The sequence below is a fragment of the Pinus tabuliformis genome, chromosome 6, assembly GCF_031772625.1.
Source record: "Pinus tabuliformis cultivar Carrire ecotype Pingquan chromosome 6, CPIR1, whole genome shotgun sequence".
NCBI lineage: Eukaryota > Viridiplantae > Streptophyta > Pinopsida > Pinales > Pinaceae > Pinus > Pinus tabuliformis.
In genome coordinates this window covers 1,760,901,496-1,760,926,180 of record NC_142292.1, presented here as the reverse complement: position 1 = coordinate 1,760,926,180, position 24,685 = coordinate 1,760,901,496, and the positions used below count along the sequence as shown (strand labels likewise).

The 24,685-nt window shown below is 41.6% G+C and overlaps 1 protein-coding gene across 3 annotated transcripts in view; it reads left to right on the top strand.

Annotated features, from left to right (window-relative positions):
- LOC149265979 (alpha/beta-Hydrolases superfamily protein) overlaps positions 1 to 24,685 on the top strand; it is a 393,857-nt gene that overhangs the window by 27,955 nt on the left and 341,217 nt on the right. For all 3 annotated transcript variants that reach the window (XM_089394514.1, XM_089394522.1, XM_089394517.1), the window contains exons 4-5: positions 13,326 to 13,426; positions 13,680 to 13,749. In XM_089394514.1, coding sequence (XP_089250640.1) covers positions 13,326 to 13,426; positions 13,680 to 13,749 — 171 coding nt within the window. The remainder of the gene's footprint in view (positions 1 to 13,325; positions 13,427 to 13,679; positions 13,750 to 24,685) is intronic.

Below are 24,685 nucleotides of genomic sequence, written 5' to 3'. Positions count from 1 at the left end.
ATCATATTAATTTGGTGTAGGCTACTTCAATAATTTACTTCAATATTTCAAGAAGAAATGTAAAATAAGTTTGTAATGTAATTTACGATCTAGGTGAAGTAGATTCAACTGGTTGCAGTAGGATTCCAGAGATTGTTAGATCTAGGAATTTTCACATGGCATCAGAGGTGTTGATGTGAAATAGGGAGAGCAGATCTAGAATTGAAGCAAGGGCCAACTTGTTGCATCAAGCATCAGTTCGAATCCCCTTAGGGATTGCACAGTTCTAGCTAGGAGGGCAATATTTTTGTGGTTGTCTCTCTCTGAGTGAGTTGACAGAAAGGTAAGACTAAGACTACTGGATCGAGAATTTTCCAAGGCAGAGGGAGCCACGCAGAGCCTCAGCGTAGAGCTAGAGGGACGCAATTTTTTGTGAGCTGAGTGCTGGGCAAAAAAGCTGTTGGAAGAAGGAAGTAGATCGCATAGTGAGGGAATAATTCCTCAGTGATTTCTTGCCGAGGAAATCAATATTTCTCATTTGTTGGGCAGTAGAGGAGCAGCAGACTTACCAGCTCCATCAGGGAGTATGTAAGCTGGCCTAGAAGCTAAGCAGTAGGGAGAAAGAGGGAGATGTTCGATAGTTTGTGGAGGATATGGCAACCAGTGGCTTGAGGGATCAGGACAGGTTTGACAGAGCATCCAACTACATCATATGGAATGCTAGAATGTATTTCCTTCTAGATGAGCATGTCCTCAAGACGTACATCGATAGTGTGGTAGCTGAACCTGCGGTGTAGATTTGCTAAAGAAGTACAAGGTTGAGATGGCAAAGGCCAAGAGGATGATCTTGGATGGAGTCAAGGATCACGTGGTGTGCCACGTTGCTAGCAGAGCAACTGCTAAGGAGATGTGGGATGCTTTGGCCACATTGTATCAGGGATCTTCCGAGCAGCGGAAGATGTACTTGGAACAGAAGTTGAGATCTGCGTAGATGCAGAAGGGAGAACGTGTGGATCCATTCCTCACGAAGTTGAAGGAGACTCGTGATGAGTTGTTGGCTGCGAGGCATACACCTCAGGATTCAGAGTTAGTGAGACTGGCCCTAAATTTTGTCTCAGATGAGTGGCAAGTCTTTGTCCAGAGTATCCTGAGCAGAGCAGCATTGCCTAATTGGGATGAGATGTGGGCAGGTCTAAAACAAGAAGAGTTGAGGAGAGACCTGGTCAAGGTCAAACTTGATAGAAGCAGCAACAACAATGGGTCGAAGCCCAAGGAGGGGGAGGAGAATGCAACCCTTGCATCTAAAGGGCAGCAAGGGCAACAAAGACAAAAGAAAGACATCTCCAAGGTGAAGTGTTTCAGATGTGGCGAGATGGGCCACTATGCATCCAGTGTCCTTTGAAGAAAAAGGACAAGGATGAGAAGCACGATCCTAAGGTTGCAGCCGCAAAGATGGAACAAGAGGAGGAGTTTGCCATGACAACCAAGATACCTCCAGGAGGGAGGTGGGCTGATTTGGAGCTGTAGTTCGATAGAGCTATAAATGGGCAAGATCCTTGAGGAGTCCACCTCTTGGATCAATACCTTGTTATGGGAACTTAGTTTTTCAGTAGCAAGATGGACTAGTGTTGGATGGTTCCGAGGAGTGTCGGGGAGACAATTGTAGTGGCTAGGAGCGCCAGAGACTGAACAACACAGAGCAGAGTTGAAGCAGCGCAAATGGCACAGTTCAGAGGGTCAGCGCAGACACTAGCAACAGTTAATTCCAGCATTCACGTGGTATCATACTGTACACAATTAGTTCAATAATTTTGGATGTTTTTCAGTTGCTTCTCTCAACAACTGAGTTGTAGTATGGATGCAATGTTAGCAGTGGCAGTGCTAGCAGCGTAGCAGATGCAACATTTGAGAGGGAGTTGTAGTACAAATGTAGCATTGGTAGTGGCAGTGTCAAAGGGAGCAGTACAGCTGCAGTAGAAGCGCAGTAGTTGGTGGACAGCATGTCAGACATCAGCAATGCAGAGGACGATGCTTCAGAGTCAGAGTAGTATGCAGCAACAGTATATTGCTAGAGCACATTCCTCACTAAGAGGGAGTGTTGATTTGGGATAACATCGGATGTGCTCTAGGCCTCAAATTTTGCAGGGAGGCTTGGGCACATGCGTTCGAAAGAACCCATAAACGATTTTGGGAGATTCAATCTAGAGACGATTATATTAAAATAATTAATATTTTTAATGGGGTTCCTAAGTCTAAACTTAGGAAAATTAAAATATTAATGGGTATTAGTCTAGTTGTGGGTGAATCTTCTAGATAAAGACAAAGATCATGTCAAAACTAGCTGAGCCTTTGATTAGGAGTTAATCTAGGCCATTGGTTGTCCAACAGGAAGATATAAGAAGGGGCTTGAGGGTCATTTGGAAAACACATCAAGAGATTAAGAGATCAAATTTATGAAGTGAGAAGTTCTCAGGAGGAAATTTTGATCAAGTAGATTTCTTGCAGTTGAGGGCAGGGATAGTTGGGTTGGAGTATCTTCTCCAGAGCCCAGGATACACAACAGAGAGAGGTAGAGAGACACCAGAGGGGTTGACGCTGAGCCAGAAGGGCCCATGCAGAGCTTGACGCTGAGCCAGAAGGGCTCACGCAGAGGCAGCTCAGTCACCCATGCAGAAGTTTGAGTTTTGCAGAGGAGCTGACATTTCTGAGCTGGGAGGGCTGGAAACTGCTCCAGAAGGCAAGACGTTTCCCAGTTGAGCTGACGCAGAGCCTCAGAGAGCTCCACGCAGGCCCACACAGTTACTGCGCAGGGGCAACGTAGTTGTAGTTGGGGATAGTTGATTCACTTGCCGGAACAGCTGGGATTTGCCGGGTAGAGTGAGGTAATCTCACAATTCTTCTCTGCTAATTGTATTTCTCTGTAACTGGATTGCTGGGAGGGCATCCAATGTTGTATTCAGAAACCACTGCTTAATAATATAAAACCCTCAAAGCTGTTGTACCGGTTTCCCCGCATTAGGTTTTTCCAAGGACATTTGTCCAAAAATAACGGTGTCCTATTTGTTTGTATTTCCTTGCTCAGTTTCTATGTTTCAGAATCATATTTAATCTAGTGTAGGTTGCTTCAATAATTTATTTCAATATTTCAAGAAGAAATCTGAAATAAGTTTGTAATGTAATTTACGATCTAGGTGAAGTAGGTTCAACTAGTTGCAGTAGGATTCCAGAGATTGTTAGATCTAGGAATTTTCACAAAGTTATATTTCAAGTGTGCTTTATTGGTTTACTAATTATCTCCTAGACCTTGTTATATTTAAGAAGCCTTTGTTAGAAATCATCCTTAGGGTCTACCCCCCTTGGCTTAGCTTAGGAGAGAGCCTAGATGGAGAGAGTTGGGATTAGGTGGCAGCGCCTTCTCTGAACGTTGCCACAAATAACACATCTTGTGGGGTTAAGGATTTTTCCCACATTTTTTGGGTGTGCAATTTGTGTCGACAACACAACACGTTTATGAAAGATGTCTTAGCGTCCATTTGGTGAATCTGCCATCCCATCTGTGTTGTTAGAGATATCAAGGCCCTGATGGAAGTGTATCTGGCCACTGGTGCAAAGGTATCCTCATAGTTTATGCCTTCCTTCTGCGCATACCACTTGGTCACGAACCTAGCCTTATACTTCTCCACGCTGCCATCTGTTGCATACTTGATCTTAGAGATCCATCGAGAGCTTACAATTGACTTGTCCACAAGTTTTGGCAGAACCTCCCATACATCATTGATCATAATGGAGTTGTATTCCTCCACCATTGCATCCTACCACAAATGATGTTGTGCAGCCTTCTGATAACTGGAAGGTTCTTTGTCAATTACCTCTTTCAATGCCTTGTACTTATCTAGTTGTCTGCACTCTCCGGTGCTCGCCCTAGGAGCTCCCACAAACTCCTGCACACCTCTCAATGTTTGAAGCACCTCTCTACTCCCTCCTCTAGTGGTTGTTGGAGCTTAATGCTCCTCATCCTGTCCCTGCTGCTCTGTCTACTATGATCTCACAGGAATAGTAACTTAACCCAGAAAGGGCTCCAGAGCATTTGCCCAAACAAGGTTTCCAGGAGTAGTAACTCAACCCAAGCTGTTCCAGGGCTTCCAGAGCATTTGTCCAACCAAGGCTCCGAGAACTAATAACTTAAACCACAACCGTGAGGAACATGAGCACCAATCAGAAAACAAAAGCGAAAAAACCCACAACACCATGGCTATCCAGGGAATGGCAAGGCTAGGCAAACCCACTGTCAATCCAAGCAATCCTCTATGCCAATGACAGATCATAACCAAATAACCACATGCATACACCATGCATGCCAAAATTAGCAAGTAAATCATACATGCAACTCAGTACCTGCAAAGCAATCTAGCTGTAGCTGCTAATCCCGCTGTCCCCTTGCGCTTTTATGCTTTCCTTGCCTTCTTTCTCCAAATCCAATTTGCTCCAAGAATGCTCCAAGAAAACTCTAAGTGTGTAAGAGTGTGAGAGAGAGAATAGAGAGAAAGCTCCAAATTAAAACTGAAAAAAAGTCTATGAACTGATCTTTAGAAGCCTTTTTATCATTGAGGCCTCTATTTTCTTCATTTTCCTCTATTTTTCCTTCAATTTTCCTCACATGCAAATTTATGACCTTTAATCTCCCTTTTCTCCTATTTTCCTTTATTTCATAAATAAAATGCCAATAAATACCTCTTTGCCTTTTCCAACTTCCATAACCATTAATTAATCACCAGTGATCCCCATTACTATGTTTTTGCCCAACATTCAGCTTGGAATACGTGTTCCATGACCTTAGTCTTATTTTTGCCTTTATTAACTTTATTACATGGATTTTTAACTGGATTGTTACAATCTCGACACAACAACACTTAGAAAAATCGACTGTCCAAAACCCCTGCATAGGCCTCTGTGCATATGCTGCGCAACCTGTAACTCACACTCTTAGAATTTGCCTCTGAGTTTGATGTCCTGCTTGCTACTGCTGGAAGTGATCCTTCGACCTTCCGGAAAACTTTCTTGGCCTCTAGAAGCTGAATCAACGCCCTGCTTAGCCAAATCAATCTACCACTTTGAAGCTGCCTGCGCAACTTCTAGTGGAATAACTCAACCTCTTGCTACTGTCTCTCCAAAACTGGAAATCTTCCTCTGGACTCACTCTCCCTGACCCTCACTGGCTCTACGTCCCCTTTGGCTTGAACTCTCTCTGTTGAATCACTGCAATTGGGAAGCTTGATCTCTGCCAAGGAACTCGACCTCAAGTATATCTTGTTCCAACCCCATTGACCTCCTCTTATAATCTCTCGTTCGCTCACCAATGACCATGATTAAGTCCTCATCAACAACTAAGATCATCTTTGAGTCGATCCATGTGAGTTTCTAGAGAAATCTCACCTTTCTCAGTTAAATTTTGTTAATTAATCACTTTTCCTAAGTTAGACTTAGGAAATATTTAATTGTTCACTAATTAACTTAATTGAGTCATCTCTAGGTGTTTTCTCTTGAAACATTTTCTGGGTTCTCGAGATCTAGTGTTTTTAGCCTCTTTGACCAAAGTCGAGACTAGAACATCTATTTGATTCTACCCAACCATAAAAAAACTGACACTCCCTCATGCATCAGCAGATCTGTTAGATCATAAAGTTGACTATATCACATATTCATCATGGTTATATCATGTTATCATCAACTACTTCATCATGACATCAATTTGTCATCAAGGGTTAGTGTCAAATAGCTAATGGGAGCAAACTTCAAGAATAATGATCACAACATTACTTCTTTATCACGTAACTCAATCCATCAATTCGGGGCATTCAATTTTACCATATGGCATAATTACTAAACACATCAAAACATAACCATGGTCAACAAAAGATCCCGAATATCAATCTTATTGTTATACTTGTATCATCATTGCTACCATGCTTTTTACAAACATTATCAATAGTATCAAGTTACCATCTATTAGAATCAAGGTGCTAGCCTTCTTCATGGGATCAAGATATCCAAAATGATAGATGTTAGCCAAACATAAAGTATACTAATATATCAAAGATCAATATTAAGTAGCTTCATAGAATCAAGAAGTTCATCATGTCTAAAGGATAAAATACTTGCTTACTACTAAGTGCATCATTTCATCATAGGAACCATGAATCCAAATCACTTTCATATGCATGCATGAGCCATTTGAGAAGGAGACATTCTCATCATACCTTAGGACTTACCTTGCCATCAATATTGCAACTGAAACATAACTTTGAAACAATATACCATGCATACCTTGTAGTATTCAAATACCTGTGCACCTTCTTATTTTACATAGGTAGCTTGTAGCGCTTTGTCACCTTTTCATTAGATATCTCTTCTTGTGCTAGCCATGATCCTCAAGAAGGATCCACTTATCATATCTCATCAAGAAGTTAGAAGCATCCAAATACTCAAATATATATATATGCAAGAAGCATAAGTAATAATCAGATCCATAAGTCTAAACAAAAGTAAAGACATAAAGAAGCATCATAAATTGAAAATTACTTATCTTCAATGAGAGGTGATCATCTCCCTCTTGAACTAGCCTTCAAGAGCCATCATTGTCCATTGTCCATATAACAATGTTGTCTCCAATGTTTCAACGAACTCTATCAACAACCATGCCTAATAGAGGCTATCCCATCTAGGGCTTCATCAAATTTGACACAAGTGCTTGAACATATTCACTTTGACCATGCTAGGGTTTCTAAATTGCATATTTCAAATCTTTGCCATAAACCAGGGTTTCTCTCAAACCCTAACCTCATAATATCCATCAAACCCTAATAACCAAATTGCTAGGGTTTCCTTTAAACCCTAGAATTCTTGTAGGTCTCCTCCATCCTTTCTTGCATCCTTCAATGGTGTCATTCAAGGGGTGATCTCCATGACTTTTCTTCAGCCCAACTCTGATCCCATGTTAATTTTTCTTAGGGCTATATTGTTCTTTGCTTTGATAATTGCATTTCTTCATTAACACATTATATTCACCCCATAACATCATAACATTATTTAGATTTACATCATTATTCAGCAGCATATGCAATTATACAGAAAGAACAATATCACCACCATCAATGTAGCAAAACATAAACGAACGATAGATGTAAAGCATTCACACATAGAGACACTAGGATTGGTCGGAGACCAGGGCAAAACTAGGATTGGTCGGAGACCAGGGCAAAACCCACCATGGGGAAAGCCCTTTCAAATTCTTCTTGTTATTAGATTGTCATCAAATGATTCAACAAAAGAGAGTACAATGATCCATACCTTCATTCATACAACTATTCATCAAAAGCAACTACAACATCCATGAAATGAACCCAACAATGCTTATATTCAAAATCTTGATTTTGAAGCCTATAATGAACTGTCACTGTGTGCAGTCAACTGTCAAACTCTGCGGTTGTTGAGCGAAATCTTCGAACAACTGAAATTCCATCATTTAGATTCCAGTCGCAAGGAGTCGTCGTCATGCGTGTGACTGGGAAGCTTCCAGTCGCTCTTTGGAGTCTACAAGCGAGCCACTGCAATCTGCAACTGAGATTCTGAAACCCTAGATGTCGGTCGCATGGAGGATGAGCTGTGCATGCGCTTGGGATGCTTTGGTCGCACGGATGAGCCTAATAGCGAGCGGCTGCAGTCGACATCTCTTTGTCTTGTGCCTACAACTGAGGCCCAAAACCCTAAAACATAAATGCAAGCTTCAAACCTTGCAATTTCATCTTTGAGCGAATTTGTACCTTCGCGGACAAGCCTCAGACCTATGCGAGCCAAAAACCAAGATAGAAGAGTGTCTCATGATGATGTTCAAATGAGGTAGAGGTCACTTGTATTTATAGCCTTCCAAGGGTGTCCACTTTGCTTTAGGGTTGATCTTATCAAATATGCACGTGGGCTTTTCTTCATAAGTACATTTTCCCTTATCCATTTTGAGTGATGTTTAGATCGATTTTGGTCCTCTCAAAAAGAGGAATTCAATGCAATCATCATCTCCATCAAATGAGTTGCCCAAAGTGTAATTTGACCGCAGTTGCATATTTTAACACTCTCTCTCAACTAGGGAGAATTCCACCTGCATCATGTCATGAGTATCCTGTCAACAAATCATATCTAGTCTAAAGTATCTCATCATCACGTATCAACACTGATCATCTTAATTCATCTCTCGCTTATTCCTTCTTATCTATTGATTGTCCCTGCTCATATGCTGAATATTATCAAATCTAAAAGAAGAAGAATTTGTCATCAGAGGGGAGCCTAAGCTACCACCCTTTATTCACCGGGTTACCTCTTGGAATATCTGTCAGTGGGCTACCACCCGGGAACATCGACGGAGAGTCAGATATACGACCCGCATCAACATCAGAGAGCATATCATCAGGGGGCACATCTCGACCTGGAGCCATATCGGGGAGCATATCTCAACTCAGAATCTCATGGGGGAGCTACTACTACGATCCCATATCGAGCAATAGGTGATATAGGGGAGCTGCTACTCAACCCATCCTATTACCTACTAATCTTCCCAACAATGACCCTTAATAGTCATGTGGTAGAATACTTGCATCATAATCCAAGCTTGGGCGAGATACCCGATTTACCAAAGGTAAGGATCACACGCCCCCAAGCCTTTTCAACCCGTTGGCCAGATGGGGAGGGACAATCCCAACAAGCCCAACTTGTCGGTATGATGCCAACTAGGGTATACTTTGCAAAGACCAAGATAATGTGAGCTACTACTCCAAGCCTATGGGTAACAGATTGGGGTGATACCCTATTGTCCAAAGTTCCCTCAACCCTAGGAGCCCTCTATCTCAATTCCACACCCTGTGAGCTCAAACAAGGGAGGAAGAGATTAGCAACATATCATCGTGCTCATATATGGTAATCATCATGTCTCAATAGCAGTTGCCTCCTGTTTATATAGGACATCAAATCAAATATCATATTAGAACAAAAATATATATATTGCAAAAATGATACCATAGTCATCCTCCTCAAGAAGGTGCCAACCACAAGCCTAAGCTTGTCTCGTACATCAACACTGTCTCAATATATGTAGGTATTTCAATCCCAGCTATATATGATATTCTCTGCCAATCGAATCCCACTCTTTGTCATCACAATGTATCCATGTCAAATCCAGAACTTTCTCAAACATCTCCAAAAAGCTTCTTCATCGTGCCTCATAGCTAGCCATGCTAGAAACCTTGTACTCAACCTTGGTCGTGCTTAAAGCTATGGACCTCTCATACCATGGAAAATCTCACACTAAGGCAGCACTTAGATGCACTCATCAATAATAATCCCAAACATCATCAGTACATCCATGCAATCACATATCACAGGAAGAATGTCTTAGTCCAAAAATTGTTCATTCCATGCAAATATCTTGAAGGGTTCTTGGTGGCAACTCTATGTGTATGAAGTGGCTCAATCATGAATCAACTCAGGTTCTATGTACAGCATATATGTATACGAATGGGTGGAACATCAATGCTTCAATCAATTGTCGGTTGCCAAGTTGAGTTCAACAATATCTCTTCACAACTTCTTGAAATTCAATCGGAGTGTCCAAGGATTTGCATTTCCACTTTCCAACACTTCTTCAATAGCTTCGCAATATAGATTTTCTTTTCCCAACTTCAGAAATCGATTCATCATGCCATGATTCAATATTTCGAGCTTCAGAATCCATCTCCCTCTTACTTAGATCATCAGAGGCTCATTACTTGTCAATAGTAGACTATCAACATATAAAACCAAAACCAAAATCAAAATCATACCTTGGAACACTTCTGAAGTAGAGGTTTGGATCAACACATCATCCTGGCTTCACTAGATAACTGTCAATGCAGACACATCAAGATCGAGGAGCTTGCTTCATTCAATGCTCTCTACAAACATAACACTTTACCAAACCAATATTTCTCAGTCTTACATAAATCAATATTGTACAAGCAAATCAACTAAGTCAGCCTGTCAAAGTTTAGATGCCAAAACAAAACTAATATCAAAATCATCAATATCACAATACCAAATTCTTTAGACCAGGTGACATGTAGAGCTCTCATCAAGTCATGACTTCATCTATTATCATGCCAACAAGTTGTCATTTAATTATCAACCAAGTGGACACTTCATAGTGGCATGCCCTTCCATAATGGGCTTTTGAATGTACAGGTGTCCCTAGGTGGAAGAAAGAGATTAATCAAGGACCCTATTAGGTTGTTTCAGCCTCCAAGGGAGTGACAGGTCCATTGTACATCCTTCAAATGGCAGGTTTCATGTGACATAATGATGGAATGGATTGGGACATCAGGGGTGGGGCTCCAAGCCACATGCCATGGTAGAAGGACAACAATAATGAGGGTAGCTCACACATGGTTATAAAGATGAAGAAGGGAGCAATTGTGGTACATGAGTTACCTCGGCCTTTGTTTTTCCACCCTTCTTCATATGCCTTTTATTGATTTTTCTTTTTATAACTGCTCGAGGCTCCGGGGAATGAGAGCATGATGTGTAAGATATAAGAGTGATTACCCCCTTAAGGTTGGGCAGTTCATCGCCCACCAGAGGTTGGGACATCATGGGTTTCTTAATGATGTAGGGGGCTCATATAGGGGCCCTAAGAACCAGGGTGATGGCCATAATTGTAAGGGGTAGAGCTCATGTTGGCTTTTGCCCTTGTGCTAAATTTGTATGTCCCGACCATCTTTTGCGTTTTATGGTACACTTCCTATTGAGAGTGGCCAAATTATGCTTTTTATTTTCTTTTAGTTGCATCAACCTCTGGGGCATTGCTTTTAGGCTGACCCAAAGTGTTGGCAAGTGGAGGGAGAGGCTAACTCCTTGTGGACCTAATGGACAAATGTGGACCCGGATGGGGAAAAGTGTGAAAAGGGATTATAATGAGTGGAGGGGAGTGTTGTATATGGTGATGGTGTTGGGAAGCGGAACCATGCGACCAAAATTGGGGTTTCACATGTAGTGCCACTCTTAAAGCTAGTAGCCAATAGAGGAGATCCCCTGAGACTTGGATACAAGACTAACCACCAAATTGGACATGGGGACATGAGTACAAACCAAGCCCATTCTTTCTGCTGAATACCCCCACAAATCCATGTCCAAATCTGTGTTTCATAAGTAAGCAAAAATACACAATTACGGAATGAAAAGCCATACCTTAAGGATTGAAAGGCCCACCTTCAAACATACGATCATGACAGAATGGGCGAGGGCACATAATGGTTGGCTTAGGTGGTGGAGATGGTGGCACATCGAGCTATTTGAGGGCTGCAAGGGGCTGTTGGCTACTGGCTGAAGACAATCTAGGTGAAAAATTTCTCCTATGGGTGTCACCCACTGGTGGTGGGTAACAGAGCTCGCACTTGGCTTTTGTCCACGTGCTAATTTCTATGTCTTGACCATCTTTTGCATTTTTAATATTCTTTTCCTTTCATTTGTTTGTGGCCATTATTTGCTCTTTCTATTTCCTTTAGCTGCATCAACCTCCCAGGGTACATTTCTTAGCCCTACCCAAGGTATGAGGATGTGTGGGTGCCAAATCCCAATGAACTAGTGGTCAGTTGAACCCGAAGAATGGAGGTGGGATGGGGCTTGTAATGTAAGATGGAAAGTGGTTAGTATGGAATAGGGAGAGATGGAGCTATGCTATCTCAATCATGACTTCCCAAGTAGTGCTCCTCCTATACTCGTTGGGCCATTAGGGGAGGTCCCACTGGACTAGGATTGAAAATTAACCCTCCATTTAAGGTGAGGGAACAAGATCACGGCCAAGCCCCTTCTTTCTTCAAAGTTACCCCCATAATCCATGTCAAATTCCCAAATACAAACAAGTGTATGCACCTGATTGCAAAATGAATAAAGTACCTTTGGATTAGAAGCCCACCTTCCAACATGTGCCCTTTGCTAGATGGGCGAGGAAACATATGACTGATGTAGGTGGCGGAGATATGAATGGCACATCATCATCGACTACTTGTGGCTATTAGGGGCTGCCGGTTAGAAGAGATGATAGAAGAAAAAATTCTTTCAATTCTTCTATGGGGTCACCCACTTTGGGTGGGTAACAAGGCCATCAGGCAAGGTCCCACTGGAGTAGGATGAAAGATTAACCCTCCATTTAAGGTGAGGGAACAAGATCATGCTCAAAACTCCTCTTTGTTCTAGGTTGCCCCATAATCCATGTCAAATGCCCAAAATACAAACAAGCACAAGAACTCAATTGTAAAATGAATAAAATACCTTTTGATTGGAAGTCCACCTTCCAACATGTGCTCTTGTCAAATGGGTGAGAAAACATATAATTGATGCAGGTGGTGAAAATATGAATGACACATCATCATCGACTAGTAGTAGCTGTCAGAGGCTGCTAGCTGGTCGACTGGAAGAGATGATGGGAGAAAAAATTCTCTTATGGGGTCACCCACTTTTGGTGGGTAACATGCCCATAACGTTAAATGAAAGCACATGACTGTTATAATGGTTAGAGTTCCTGTTGAGATGACCCACCTTCCTTCAAGAAGCATGCTAGAAGGGAGAGAGAGCTGACTGGAGCAACAGGTGGAGAATTCTTGCACAATGCTATTTGTCTATTGTCATAGGGTTGCTGCCTGGTTCACTGTCAAATGAGGAGAAAAAATTTCTCCTATGAGTTAGCCAATTTTGGTGGGTAACAATATATTTATATTTGTTTTACTCAATGTCGTTTTGCAATAAAACGTAGAAGATAATGCCATTGTCTAGGTTTGAAATGTGATTACTAAGCATTAGTTGGTTAGGCTATTGCATAAGTATTCCATCCTTATGAGATAACATGTATTTATGCATGCTAACCTTACTGTTTTGTAACATGTTTTTTCTTACTTTGAAGCATCAACTTACCAAGTATTTGATTGGTATATTCTTTTATAAGTATAATCTGCGGTCATTTGCATTTTGTAATGATATACATGTAATTTTCTTGTTGACTTTTTATGCATCTCTTTAATGGTAAGTGTGCATGCATCTCATAAACCATAGCTGATATACATTGATTTGTGTATGTTTACTCTGAAGGTGGTAACATACTGAGTTTTTGATTAGTATATTATTTCATAACTATAGACCATGGTCATTTGCATTTTGTAATGATTATACATGGAATTTCTGGTATACTTTTTATGCATCCCTTTAATGGTAAGTGTGCAAGCATCTCATAAACCGTAGCTGATATTCAATCAATATATATATATTTGTTTCAGATAAAAACCACCTCAATTCATGGGGCCATGGAAAAGGCAAAGGATCCTATCTTTGGACTGGCAATGGGAAAAGGATCACAAGTTGAAGAAGATGGTTTTAGGTATGGTCAAACATAAACCAAAATACTGAGTAGTTTAATGTACGTAGTTTTGCACAGATTTTTTAATCTATATTTAAATATATGTTGTCATTATATTTAATTATGTAATTCCTTCTCTCAAACTACGTTAAGTTCTTATTTCAACAATTTAATGATGACATAATCATGCAAATGAAAACAAGATTTGCTAGAACTCAAAATAATTTGTCTTTATACTTGACATATTGGATGGTTATTATTCTGTTTCTTTTAGATGGTTTTATGTGGAAGCGGGAAATACTAGCAATCATTCAGTTGTTTTAGTTCACGGCCTGCCATCACAGGTAAGTAACTCATTTTTTTCAACATGTTAAAACCAAAATAATCTTCGTTTCTTCAATGGCCTTTCTTAGTGCTCAAGCATGATAGTTCCGTGTTGAGTTTGTTTATCAATTGGTTGGCAAGTTATATTGGAGATATAATGGAACCAATATAACCAAAATAGTAATGCTCATTAAAGTTGGTTTAACTCAAATTTCTAAATAGGTTTTTTCCTTTAGCTTTTGGTCATACTATATAGTAACTATTATTGAGATCTAGAGAGAGAGAGGAACCACCAACAAACACTAAATCAACAAAAAACATACACACATCATAAAGAGAAGAGAAGATGAAGCCATGTCCAAGATAAACACGAGATACAATGCATGCATTCAAAAGAATCAATTACCATGAATCAATATGATGAAATGATACAAATGAGAGCTTGAGCTATGCATTTATACACAATTCAATTGAAGTTTCTCTTAAAAAATGGAGGTGTCCTTTGAAGTGGATGATATGAGCCCACATAATTGTTGAAAAACCAGAGCATTTGTAGATTAATATTGATTTTCCTTACTTGATAATTACTTGTGATATTTGTTGGCATTTTATTATTATGTTTTACTTCATCAAGCAATTATCAAAAATATGATGATCTTTGAATTCAAGTTTTTGTGATCCATATTTTGTATATTAGAAAACTTTGGTAAAAACCACATTGTGTTTATTGAGTCTACGCTTTTTGAACCAACCAGTGTGGTTCATCGTTAGGACTAAGATGAAGAAAAATAATTCAAATGGTTAGAATATAATGTTAATATCTTGACAAGAAATTATTAATAAAGATTTATTCATAAACTATTTCAACTAATGTTTTAATATATATATATATATTCTCTTTTATTTGGTCTAATTCCTCTCATCATTGTTTATTAGTCTGGTTTATCATTTCTTTTAAATAGTTTTTTATATTTATTGTTTTTCAATGTATTAGTTAGTTTTTGTTTTCGACTTTATTATATTCTTTTTATTTTCTATACGTTACTTAATTTTGACCTTGTGTTTCTGTTGTTATGTTTGACTTTTTCTTATCATTCTTGATTTATGATTTTTATTTATTTAATTTTATTTCTGGATTATTCTGGAACAGTTATATATATATATATATATATATAGATATATAAAATCCAAATGTCAACAAGCAAGAATAAGAAAGATAAAAACACAACTGAATAATGAATTGAGAAAAAGGAGTTATAAGAATAATTAAAATAGCATAAAAAGAATAGACTAAAATTTAACTAATACATTAAAAACTAATATTTATGAAGGTAATAAAGCAATGAAGAGAATAATAAGACCAAAGAAATAAAATATTTAAAAAATATAAAAAATATATACATATGTGATTTCCCCAATTAATTAATTTTGTCAAGAAGAATTTCCATTTTGCAATTTTGGCAATTGGGAGATATTTTGGCATTAAAACTTAGGAAAGGTGGATTAGGAGAAACCCACTTGACCTTTTGAGGAAAGAAGGCTCCCAAACATTAGAAAAGGAAATAAATCAAAGTGCAAGTGGAATGTGGGGGCCACTCCAAACGGAATTCGTACCCCTTAGGAGAGTTTAAATTTGTGGGAAGAGAGAGAGGAGGGAACTCGACTTGTGGGGCCCGCTTGGAGGATAAAGCGGGTAGCAAGATAAATAGAGGTGGAGGGCCTCATTTTGGGCAACTTTTGCTAATTTGATATTTGAACCATTGTTTGCTCACACTGTTTAGCTGGGTCAACAAAGTGTTGTTCAACACACAAGAGTTCCGAGGGGAGATCTCAATTCCTACTTCGGTGGACTTCGAGTGCCACCCTAGGGGAGCTCTTGCTACATTCTTGGAGTTGTTTAGGAGGGATTTCATAGGGAGATTCGAGCTATTGAGGAGCAGGCTAGGCGCAGTAAGGGACCACGCTCTCTTGTGGGGAGTGAGCTACATGACAGAGTTAGTTCCGGGAAATTAGAGGCCTATTCTCTTGGCACCTGGCAGCGTTGTTACAGTGGATCGAGGGGTAGGTTGAGTGGACACATACAAGCTGAATTTCTTCTTCTTGAGCTGGCACATAAGTGTTCTGCCTGGGCTTGCGCAGTCATTAGAGGATCACCTTGATTGTGGGGGCTTGAACCATAGTTGGGGCCTGAGGATTTACAGGGGGTCATAAGGATAATTTTTGAAGAGTTCTTTGCTGATTTTGAAGGTCTTTGGCAGCTATTTCTCAGGCAGTACAAATTACCCAGCTGGAGAGGGAACTCACACAATTGGGGGTAATTTCAGAAGGTTGGAACGAGGCCCAAACCCTTTCTGGGTTTGTTGGGGAGAGGCCAAGATTAATTTAGCAGAATTTTCTGAGCACACTAGGGCTCAAACAAGGGTCTCTTCCTAGCCAACGGTGTAGATTTCCAGGGCCAGTGCAGAACATTGAGGTGGAGGCATTTTCCAGCATTTGGGGAGCATCTTTTCTCACCTAGGAGTTGTCTAGCTTACTTTGGCAAGCCCAGGTGTACATACTCCATATACTTATTGTACTCTCCTCTTGACAATAAAATGGCTCAGCTTTGCGCAATTTTTGGCATATTTGTGGGTGTCTAATTGTTGCCTAAATATTTTGTGTTGTGTGTGTATTTTTCTTGTGTATCACTATTAATTTCCTAATAGGAACATTATAGTGGTATCAGAGCATGATCTTGGCCAGCTGTGGGGGTAGCCAACAAGATCATGGAAGGTTTGTTGATTTGGGGTAGCATCAGATGTGCTCTAGCCACGAAATTTGGTGGAGAGGTTGGCGCACATGAGATCTCCAATACCTAGAAAAGGTTTGGGCAGATTCTAAACAGTTCAGGAGATATTAAAATAATTAATATTTTTAATGGAGTCCCTAAGTCTAAACTTAGGGAAAATAAAATATTAATGTGAATTAATATGAAACTGTGTTAGAATGGTCCAAAAGACATGGATCAAGCTAGATATAATCTTAGCCGTTGATTAGGGACTTAATCTCGACCATTGATATGTCAACAGGAAAAGTATAAGAGGAGGCTTGAGGGTCACTTGGAGAATACACGAGAGTGATCAGTCATTCTATTGTCTAGAGTGAGGTTTGCTAAGAGAGATAGAATTAGCAATGTTGCGAACATCGGCATCGGGATAAAATCGGCAAGGGTCCGAAAAACCAAAAAATCGTAAAAATCGAGAAAATATCGGTAAAAATCGGAAAATATCAGCAAAATTAAGATACCATAAAAATTTCTTTAAAAATCGGCAAACATCGGCAAAGCTAAAAAATAGTGATTTCGAGATAAAATCAGGATGTTATCGATATTTTTGCAACACTGAGAATTAGTGATCGGGAGATGCAGCTGAGGGGCATTTGAGTACAGAGAGACAGAGAGGCGGAGATAGTGTCGGGAGAGCAGCACAATAGCCAAGGAGAGTGACGCAGAGCCAGCCAGGGCTTATGCAGGGCCACGTAGAGGCAACTGGGAGTTGCACAGAGCCTCAGAGAGGCCAACATTGCTGACGTAGAGGGCCAGAGGGCTGACGCAGGGCCTCCCAGGGCTGACGCAGACCCATCCGGGGTGACGCAGGGCCAGCGTGAGGCAGAGAGGGGCTGACGCAGTCCAGAGAGAGGTTGACACTGGGGTTTCTGGGGCAGATTGGTGCTGAGTAGCTGCCGGAAGGATTATTCGGGGTTTCAGCCAGGAGATTTGTCAGAAATTGAGAGGTATTACTGCCAAGGAAATTCTCTGTTGGGTAGGTCAGTTTCGGCACCCAGATTGTACTTTGATATTTTTTAATAAGAAAACCCTCAGATAGCTGCACCGGTTTTCCCACATTGGATTTTTCCAGGGACATTAGTCCAAAAATAATGGTGTCATGTGGTGTGTTTGTTTCTGTTTCTTTTTAGTTGTTGATCTGTAATATGTTGAGCATGCACTAGTGTTTATTTTCAGTGTTTATATTGTAAATAACTTGTTAAGGAAAATAACAAGTAGGTAGGAATAAATCAGATAAAGTGCATGCAAGGTTTCTAACTAAGTAAACTTAGAAACTTCAACATGGTATTAGAGGGTGATTGCAGATCATAGGAGGACTAAAGGACATTAGCCAAGCGAAGCAATAGCAACAGAAAACAGCTTTCCCGAGGTGACAAGAAGTTGTTTCTAGCAGAGCAGCAACAAGGAAGGGTGATGCAGTGCCTGCGTCATCAAGGGTGAGCCGGGAAGAGGCAGCGCAGAGGCTAAGGAAGGCAAAAGAAGCCTCACGCAAAGCCATGCAGTAGCTGGGAGGGTTGACGTAGTTGGCTGAGGAGGCTGGGTTGCTGGTGTCGAGATTGCGTAGAGCCTAGGAGCTCTCACCTTCAGGTTGCTGGGGTTTAGAAGGCTGCGGGTATATTGCAGGGTGGAGCTAGTGAGGTACTGTAGTTAGAACAATACTTGACAGAGTAAGGCCAGAGGAGTTGCTACCGAGGGTTTCTAGCCGAGGAACCCGGATCAGTGGTGCAGTTGCACAAGACGATTAGAGTAGGGGGCATCTCGACAGTGGCAGAAGGATTTCTAGGAGGGAAATTAGGACTCAGAGGGAGTCCAGAAGAGAACTACCAGACGGGAAGTAGAGACTCAGAGGTGTCGAACAAAGAACTTCCAGGAGGGAAGTAGAGGAGCATCATGGGACTACACGGATTAAGAGACCAGGATAGACTGAATGGAGCATCGAACTTCACAGTCTGGAAGGCCAGAATCTTATCCGTACTTTACAGGGATCGCGTGAAGAACTTCGCCTTGAAGGTAATAACTATCTTAGTCGACCCCAATCATAATGACAAGTACGAGGAGATGATGGCGAGCGCCAAGAGCATTATCCTTGATGGGGTCAAGGATTATGTAGTACCACATATAGCCGAGAAGGAAACGACATTTGAGATGTGGGAGGCTCTCAAGAAGCTGTACCAACATACTTCTGTGCAGAGAAGAATGCTGCTTGAGAATTAGTTGAGGTCGTATCAGATGAAGAAGGGAGAACCGATTGACACCTTTCTCGGAGGGACTGAATGAGATCCGAGATCAATTGACAACTATAGAGGCGACACCAGATCAGGAGCTAATGGTGAGGACAACCCTGAATGCTGTCTCAGAAGACTGGGAGGTGTTTGTCTAGAGTATATTGGGCAGAGGGACTCTCCCACCTTGGGACGAGATGTGTGCAGCTCTTCGCCATGAAGAGATCAGACGACAGTTGAAGACAGGTAGCAGCAGCAAAGGGATCAAAGTCAAGCAGGAGGAGGAAGACGCAGCCCTAGCATCTGAGGGAAAGCGGGAGAAGCGGAAGAAGAAAGATCTTTCCAAGATCAAGTGCTTCCACTGTGGGGAGCTGGGTCATTATGCGACCTAGTGTCCAGGAAGAAGAGTAAGGGAGAGTCTTCCGAGACTAAGGCAGTGCCAGCACGGGTAGAGAAGGAAGTTTTGACAGAAGATAATTGTGCCATGAGTGCACACGCACCACTTGAGTGGAAGTGGGGAGACATCGAGCTGTAATCAAGCGGACTACAAGCGGTGAAGGGCAGGATCCTCGAGGTACCCAGCCTCTTGGATTAGACCTTGCTACGAGAACCCTAAAGAGGAGTAACAGGACGGGCTGATGTGGGTTGAGACAGATGCGGATGGAGCGACAGAGAGAGCTACAGTGCAGGGTCCCGAGACAGCGCGAGGCTAGCAGGCTGCAGCAGTCCGAGAGGCATGGAAGTGTTGCACTAGTGTAGGATGGCACAGAGAGGTGTGCAATGGTGCGAGATGTAGGGAGTTGTTGCAGCAGTGCAGAGGTCAGAGAGGGAGCCCTTTTCAGCTGCAGAGGGAGCTTCAGCATAAGTGGGTGTCTCTAGCCCAACAGAGAGGTCAGGTTGGGAGATCAGTTACTTACTTCTCAGTAACTGAGTTGCAGTGCAACAGTGGGCAGCACGATGCAACATGATGAGAGGAGGTGCAGTGCGGATGCAGTGCTGGGAGAAATGACCAGCAACAGCACGAATGCAGTGCTGGGAGACAGGACCAACAACAACACAGATGTAGAGGGAGCTGTCGTACAGATGCAGTAGTGGCAGAACCATGGGCAGTAGTACAGGATACAACAGTGTAGAGGATGGTGTGCAGTAGGCCTAACATCAGCATAGGGATTGATGCCGGATGATTAGAGTAATACTCAGTGAGGAGTATTGCTAGAGCACAATCCTCACTAAGAGGGAGTGTTGATTTGGGGTAGCATCGAATGTGCTCTAGCCACGAAATTTGGTGGAGAGGTTGGCGCACATGAGATTTCCAATATCCAGAAAGGGTTTGGGCAGATTCTAAACAGTTCAGGAGATATTAAATAATTAATATTTTTAATGGAGTCCCTAAGTCTAAACTTAGGGAAAATAAAATATTAATGTGAATTAATATGAAACTGTGTTAGAATGGTCCAAAAGACATGGATCAAGCCAGATATAATCTTAGCCGTTGATTAGGGACTTAATTTCGGCTGTTGATATGTCAACAAGAAAAGTATAAGAGGAGGCTTGAGGGTCACTTCGAGAATACACCAGAGTGATAAGGAATTCTATTCTCTAGAGTAGGGTTTGCTAAGAAGGATAGAATTAGTGATCGGGAGATGCAACTGAGGGGCATTTGAGTACAGAGAGGCAGAGATAGTGCCGGGAGAGCAGCGCAGTAGCCAAGGAGAGTGATGCAGAGCTAGCCAGGGCTCATGCAGGGCCACGTAGAGGCAACTGGGAGTTGCGCAGAGCCTCAGAGAGGCCAACGTTGCTGACTCAGAAGGTCAGAGGGTTGACGCAGGGCCTCCCAAGGCTGACGCAGACCCATTCGGGGTGACGCAGGGCCAGTGTGAGGCAAAGAGGGGCTGACGCAGTCCAGAGAGAGGCTGAAATTGGGGTTTCTGGGGCAGATTGGTGCTGAGTAGTTGCCGGAAGGATTATCCAGGGTTTTAGCCAGGAGATTTGTCAGAAATTGAAAGGTATTATTGTCAAGGAAATTCTCTGTTGAGTAGGTCAGTTTCGGCACCCAGATTGTACTTTGATATTGCCTAATAAGAAAACCTTCAGATAGTTGCACCGGTTTTCCCACATTGGGTTTTTCCAGGGACATTAGTCCAAAAATAATGGTGTCATATGGTGTGTTTGTTTCTGTTTCTTTTAGTTACTGATCTGTAATATGTTGAGCATGCACTAGTGTTTATTTTCAATATTTACATTATAAATAACTTGTTAAGGAAAATGACAAGTAGGTAGGAATAAATCAGATAAAGTGCATGGAGGGTTTCTAACTAAGTAAACTTAGAAACTTCAACAAGGTTTGGGCATGTATGCACTGTGATGGGTGAAACCTTAGAAAAACCCAAGGCTCAAGGGAGAGTGAGTATGCAGGAACTCTGGGAGGGAGTCAACCGAAGTAATGAGAAACCAAAAGAGCTTTGGACCCAGTTGAGTAGAATTGAGGGAATAAACTAGAGCCATCTTCATTTCTATGATAGAGACCCTAGAGATAAGCATGCCACGGGGGTGAAGCCATTCACATCATACATGGGAGATCAGCCCAAGCAGGGCATATAGAAGATGGTGGTCAAAATAACTATTACCCATTTTTATGGTTAAGCAAAGAGTTCTGTCAGAAAATGGGTGCGGGAATTGGACACATACTTCTGGCTAAACCTCATGAGAGAGGTGGATGCCATTAGATGTTGATTTTTGGGTAGCATCGGATGTGCTCTAGCTCCGAAATTTTATGGAGGGGCTAGAACATGTGAGATCTCTAAGACCCTAAAATCGTTTGGAGAAATTCCACCCGGAGGGCATGTTATTCAAATAATTAATTATTTTTAATGGTGCCTAAGTTAAAACTTAGGAATTTAAAACAATTAAAGTGAATTAATGTAAATATGGGTCAGAAGCTTCTAAGTGATGAGTATCAAGTCTAATTTAATCTTAGTCGGTGATTAGAGATTTGATCACGGCCGTTGATTTCTCAAAAGGAAAAGTATAAAGGAAGGCTTGGGGTCAGTTGGAGAAAACACAGTGAGAGCAACACTTGAGCTAGATCGAAATTCTGGGGCGTGGTTCGCTGTGAATTTCGGAGTAAGCTTCTAGTGTAGAGAGGGGCAGTTCGACAGAAGGACTTCCCTCCAAGGCCGAGAATACACAGCAGAGAGGCAGCGTAGCACCAGGGAGAGACAACGCAACTGCAGAAGGGTGACGCAGAGGCTGGAGGGCTGACGCAGTCACTTAGAGGCAATGCTAGGGTTTCTGTGAGGTAGATTGGGCATCAATTCAGCAGATCGATTTCTGAGTTGGGAAGGCTCACTGGTAGGGTGACGTAGCTCCTAGAGGAGGTGACGCAGTTCCAACGCAGAGTTGGGAGCAGCCATCGCTGCACAGCACTGGGGACAATGCAGTCCCCTGTGGGGTTTGTTCATCCACTTGCTAGATCCGCCAAAATATCTATCTCCAGATAGAGGTACTTTTCCCGAGTTTATTCTTTTTTGGGTGAGCTGGATTTGGCACCGTAGTTGTATTAAAAAATCTACTTAATAATAAAACCCTCATATTTGCTGCACCAGTTTTCCCACTGGGTTTTTCCGGGGACGTTTAGTCCAAAAATAAATGTCCTTTGTGTGGTTGTCTCATTTTTTTTAGTACTTGATCTGTATATTGGTGTAGGCTGCAGTGTACTTACATTAATATTTTTTTGAATATTTCTGAAAATAACTTGTTAAAATGAAAAACACAAGTAGGTAATGCAAATCAGTTTACTGTAGTAGGATTTATGATCTGTTAGATCAAGAAATTTTCACATGGTATCAGAGGGATTGCAGATCAAGGAGGATTGAAGCCATCAACGAAAGGACAAAGGGAAATCTGTGCGTGAAGACAACTGTCCCGAGAGACAATGCAGTTTCAGGCCAAGAGAGCAAAGGAGGGGTGACACAATCACTAAGGGAGGCTCACGTAGAGCCTGTGTCAGCCTGTTTGGGTGACGTTGTTGCTGCAGAGGGAAACACAGTGATTACTGGGCCAGCGTAGAGACTATTGAGTCTCGTTTTTCCAGTTTCCGTGGCTAGAGGTGCAGTGCAGACTTCATCTAAAGTTCGGTGGGGTGTTGATTCTGTTGGTGCAGAAAAGTACCTAGTGGGGTAGAAGCAAAGTAGAGGGAATCAGTTCCTCAGAAGATTTCTTGCCAAGAAATCTAGATCCAGTGCTGAGCAGCAACAAAGAGAGATCAGAGGGGTGGTTTGATAGTGGTTGGCAGAAGGATTTCCATGACAGAAATCAAAATTCAGAGGGAGCTTGTTCCTTAGAGGATTTCTAGTGCCAAAGAAATCCAAATCTGAGTGTTGTTGGGGCAGTAGCGAAAGAGGGAGAAGAGAACCAGTTCGACATTCATTTGAACAGAGATGGCCGTTAACGGACTGAGGGATCAGGACATGTTGGATCGAGCATCCAACTTCGTCATCTGGAAGGCCAGGATCCTAGCAGTTTTGGATAAAAATCGCATCAAGGATTATGCCTTGAGGATGATCGCTGTTTCGTTTGACGTTGATCCTCTCAAAAAGTACGAGGAGGCTCAGGCAAAAGCAAAGTGCATGATCTTGGACGGGGTCAAAGATCATGTGATCCCACATATTGCTGAGAAAGACACAACAAGGGAAATGTGGGAGGCCTTGACCACATTCATTAGGGAAATTTTGAGGTTTAAAATGGGCCTCCTAAGGAAATTATAAAATAATAGTGGAAATAATAAAATAATATCAGATTACATCATCCAATTTTAGAGGGAAAAAATAAAAAAACTACTTTTTCAACTCGTATTTTCAACTTATCTCCCTATGGGTTGCTCAAATTTCGAGAAAAAACACTCGTTGGATGCATAATTTGATTCCTCATTCAAGTAGTACCCATGTTGCATACTTTTGATGAACCCTATTATATGAAAAATTAGAAATACATGAAAAACGTGATTGCAATCACATTTTTTCATGTATTTCTCATTTTTCATGTAGCAAGGTCCATCGAAAGTATGCAACATGGGTACTCCTTGGATGAAGAACCAAATTTTGCATCCAACGAGTACTCCCACTTGAAATTTGACTAAAACCTTAGGGAGATAAGTTGAAAATACGAGTTGAAAAAGTAGTTTTATTATTTTATTATTTTTAAACTTTTTACTTTTTTACTCCAAAAATGGTGAATCATCCCCCATGGTTGAAATCACCATCTTGAATCCTATTAAGTTCACTTTGGTTGTACATTTTTCTTAGGGGGCCCATTTTCGACCTCAAAATTCCCCTAATGGTATGATGGAACTTCCGTTCAGTGGAAGATGTTGCTTGAGAGTCAACTGAGACGATTTCAGATGTAGAAGGGAGAAGAAATCGATCCCTTCCTTCTCAGGTTGCAAAGGATCCGTGACCAACTAACTGCCGTAGGGGCTATACTAGATGCTGAATTTATGGTCAGGACTGCCCTTAATGTAGTCACTGAAGACTGGGAAACCTTTGTCCAAAGCATCTTGGGTAGGGATTCTCTTCCCAGTTGGGAGGAGATATGGGAATCTCTTCGATAGGAAGAGATCATATGATTGACCAAGGCGGGAAGCCAAAGCAAAGTGATCCGAATCAAGAAGGAGGAAGAGGAGGATGCGGCTCTCGCATCAGCGAGACAACAAGGGCAGCAAAAACGAAAGAAGAAAGACATATCCAAAGTCAGATGCTTCAGATGTGGAGAAATGGGTCATTTCGCCACACAGTGCCCTCAAAAGAAGAAGGGCAAAGAAGAGAAGTCTGACTCAAAGGCTGCTCCAATTCAAGCTGACAAAGAGGACGATGATGATTGCACCATGAGTCCTCATGCACCTCTAGAGAAGGG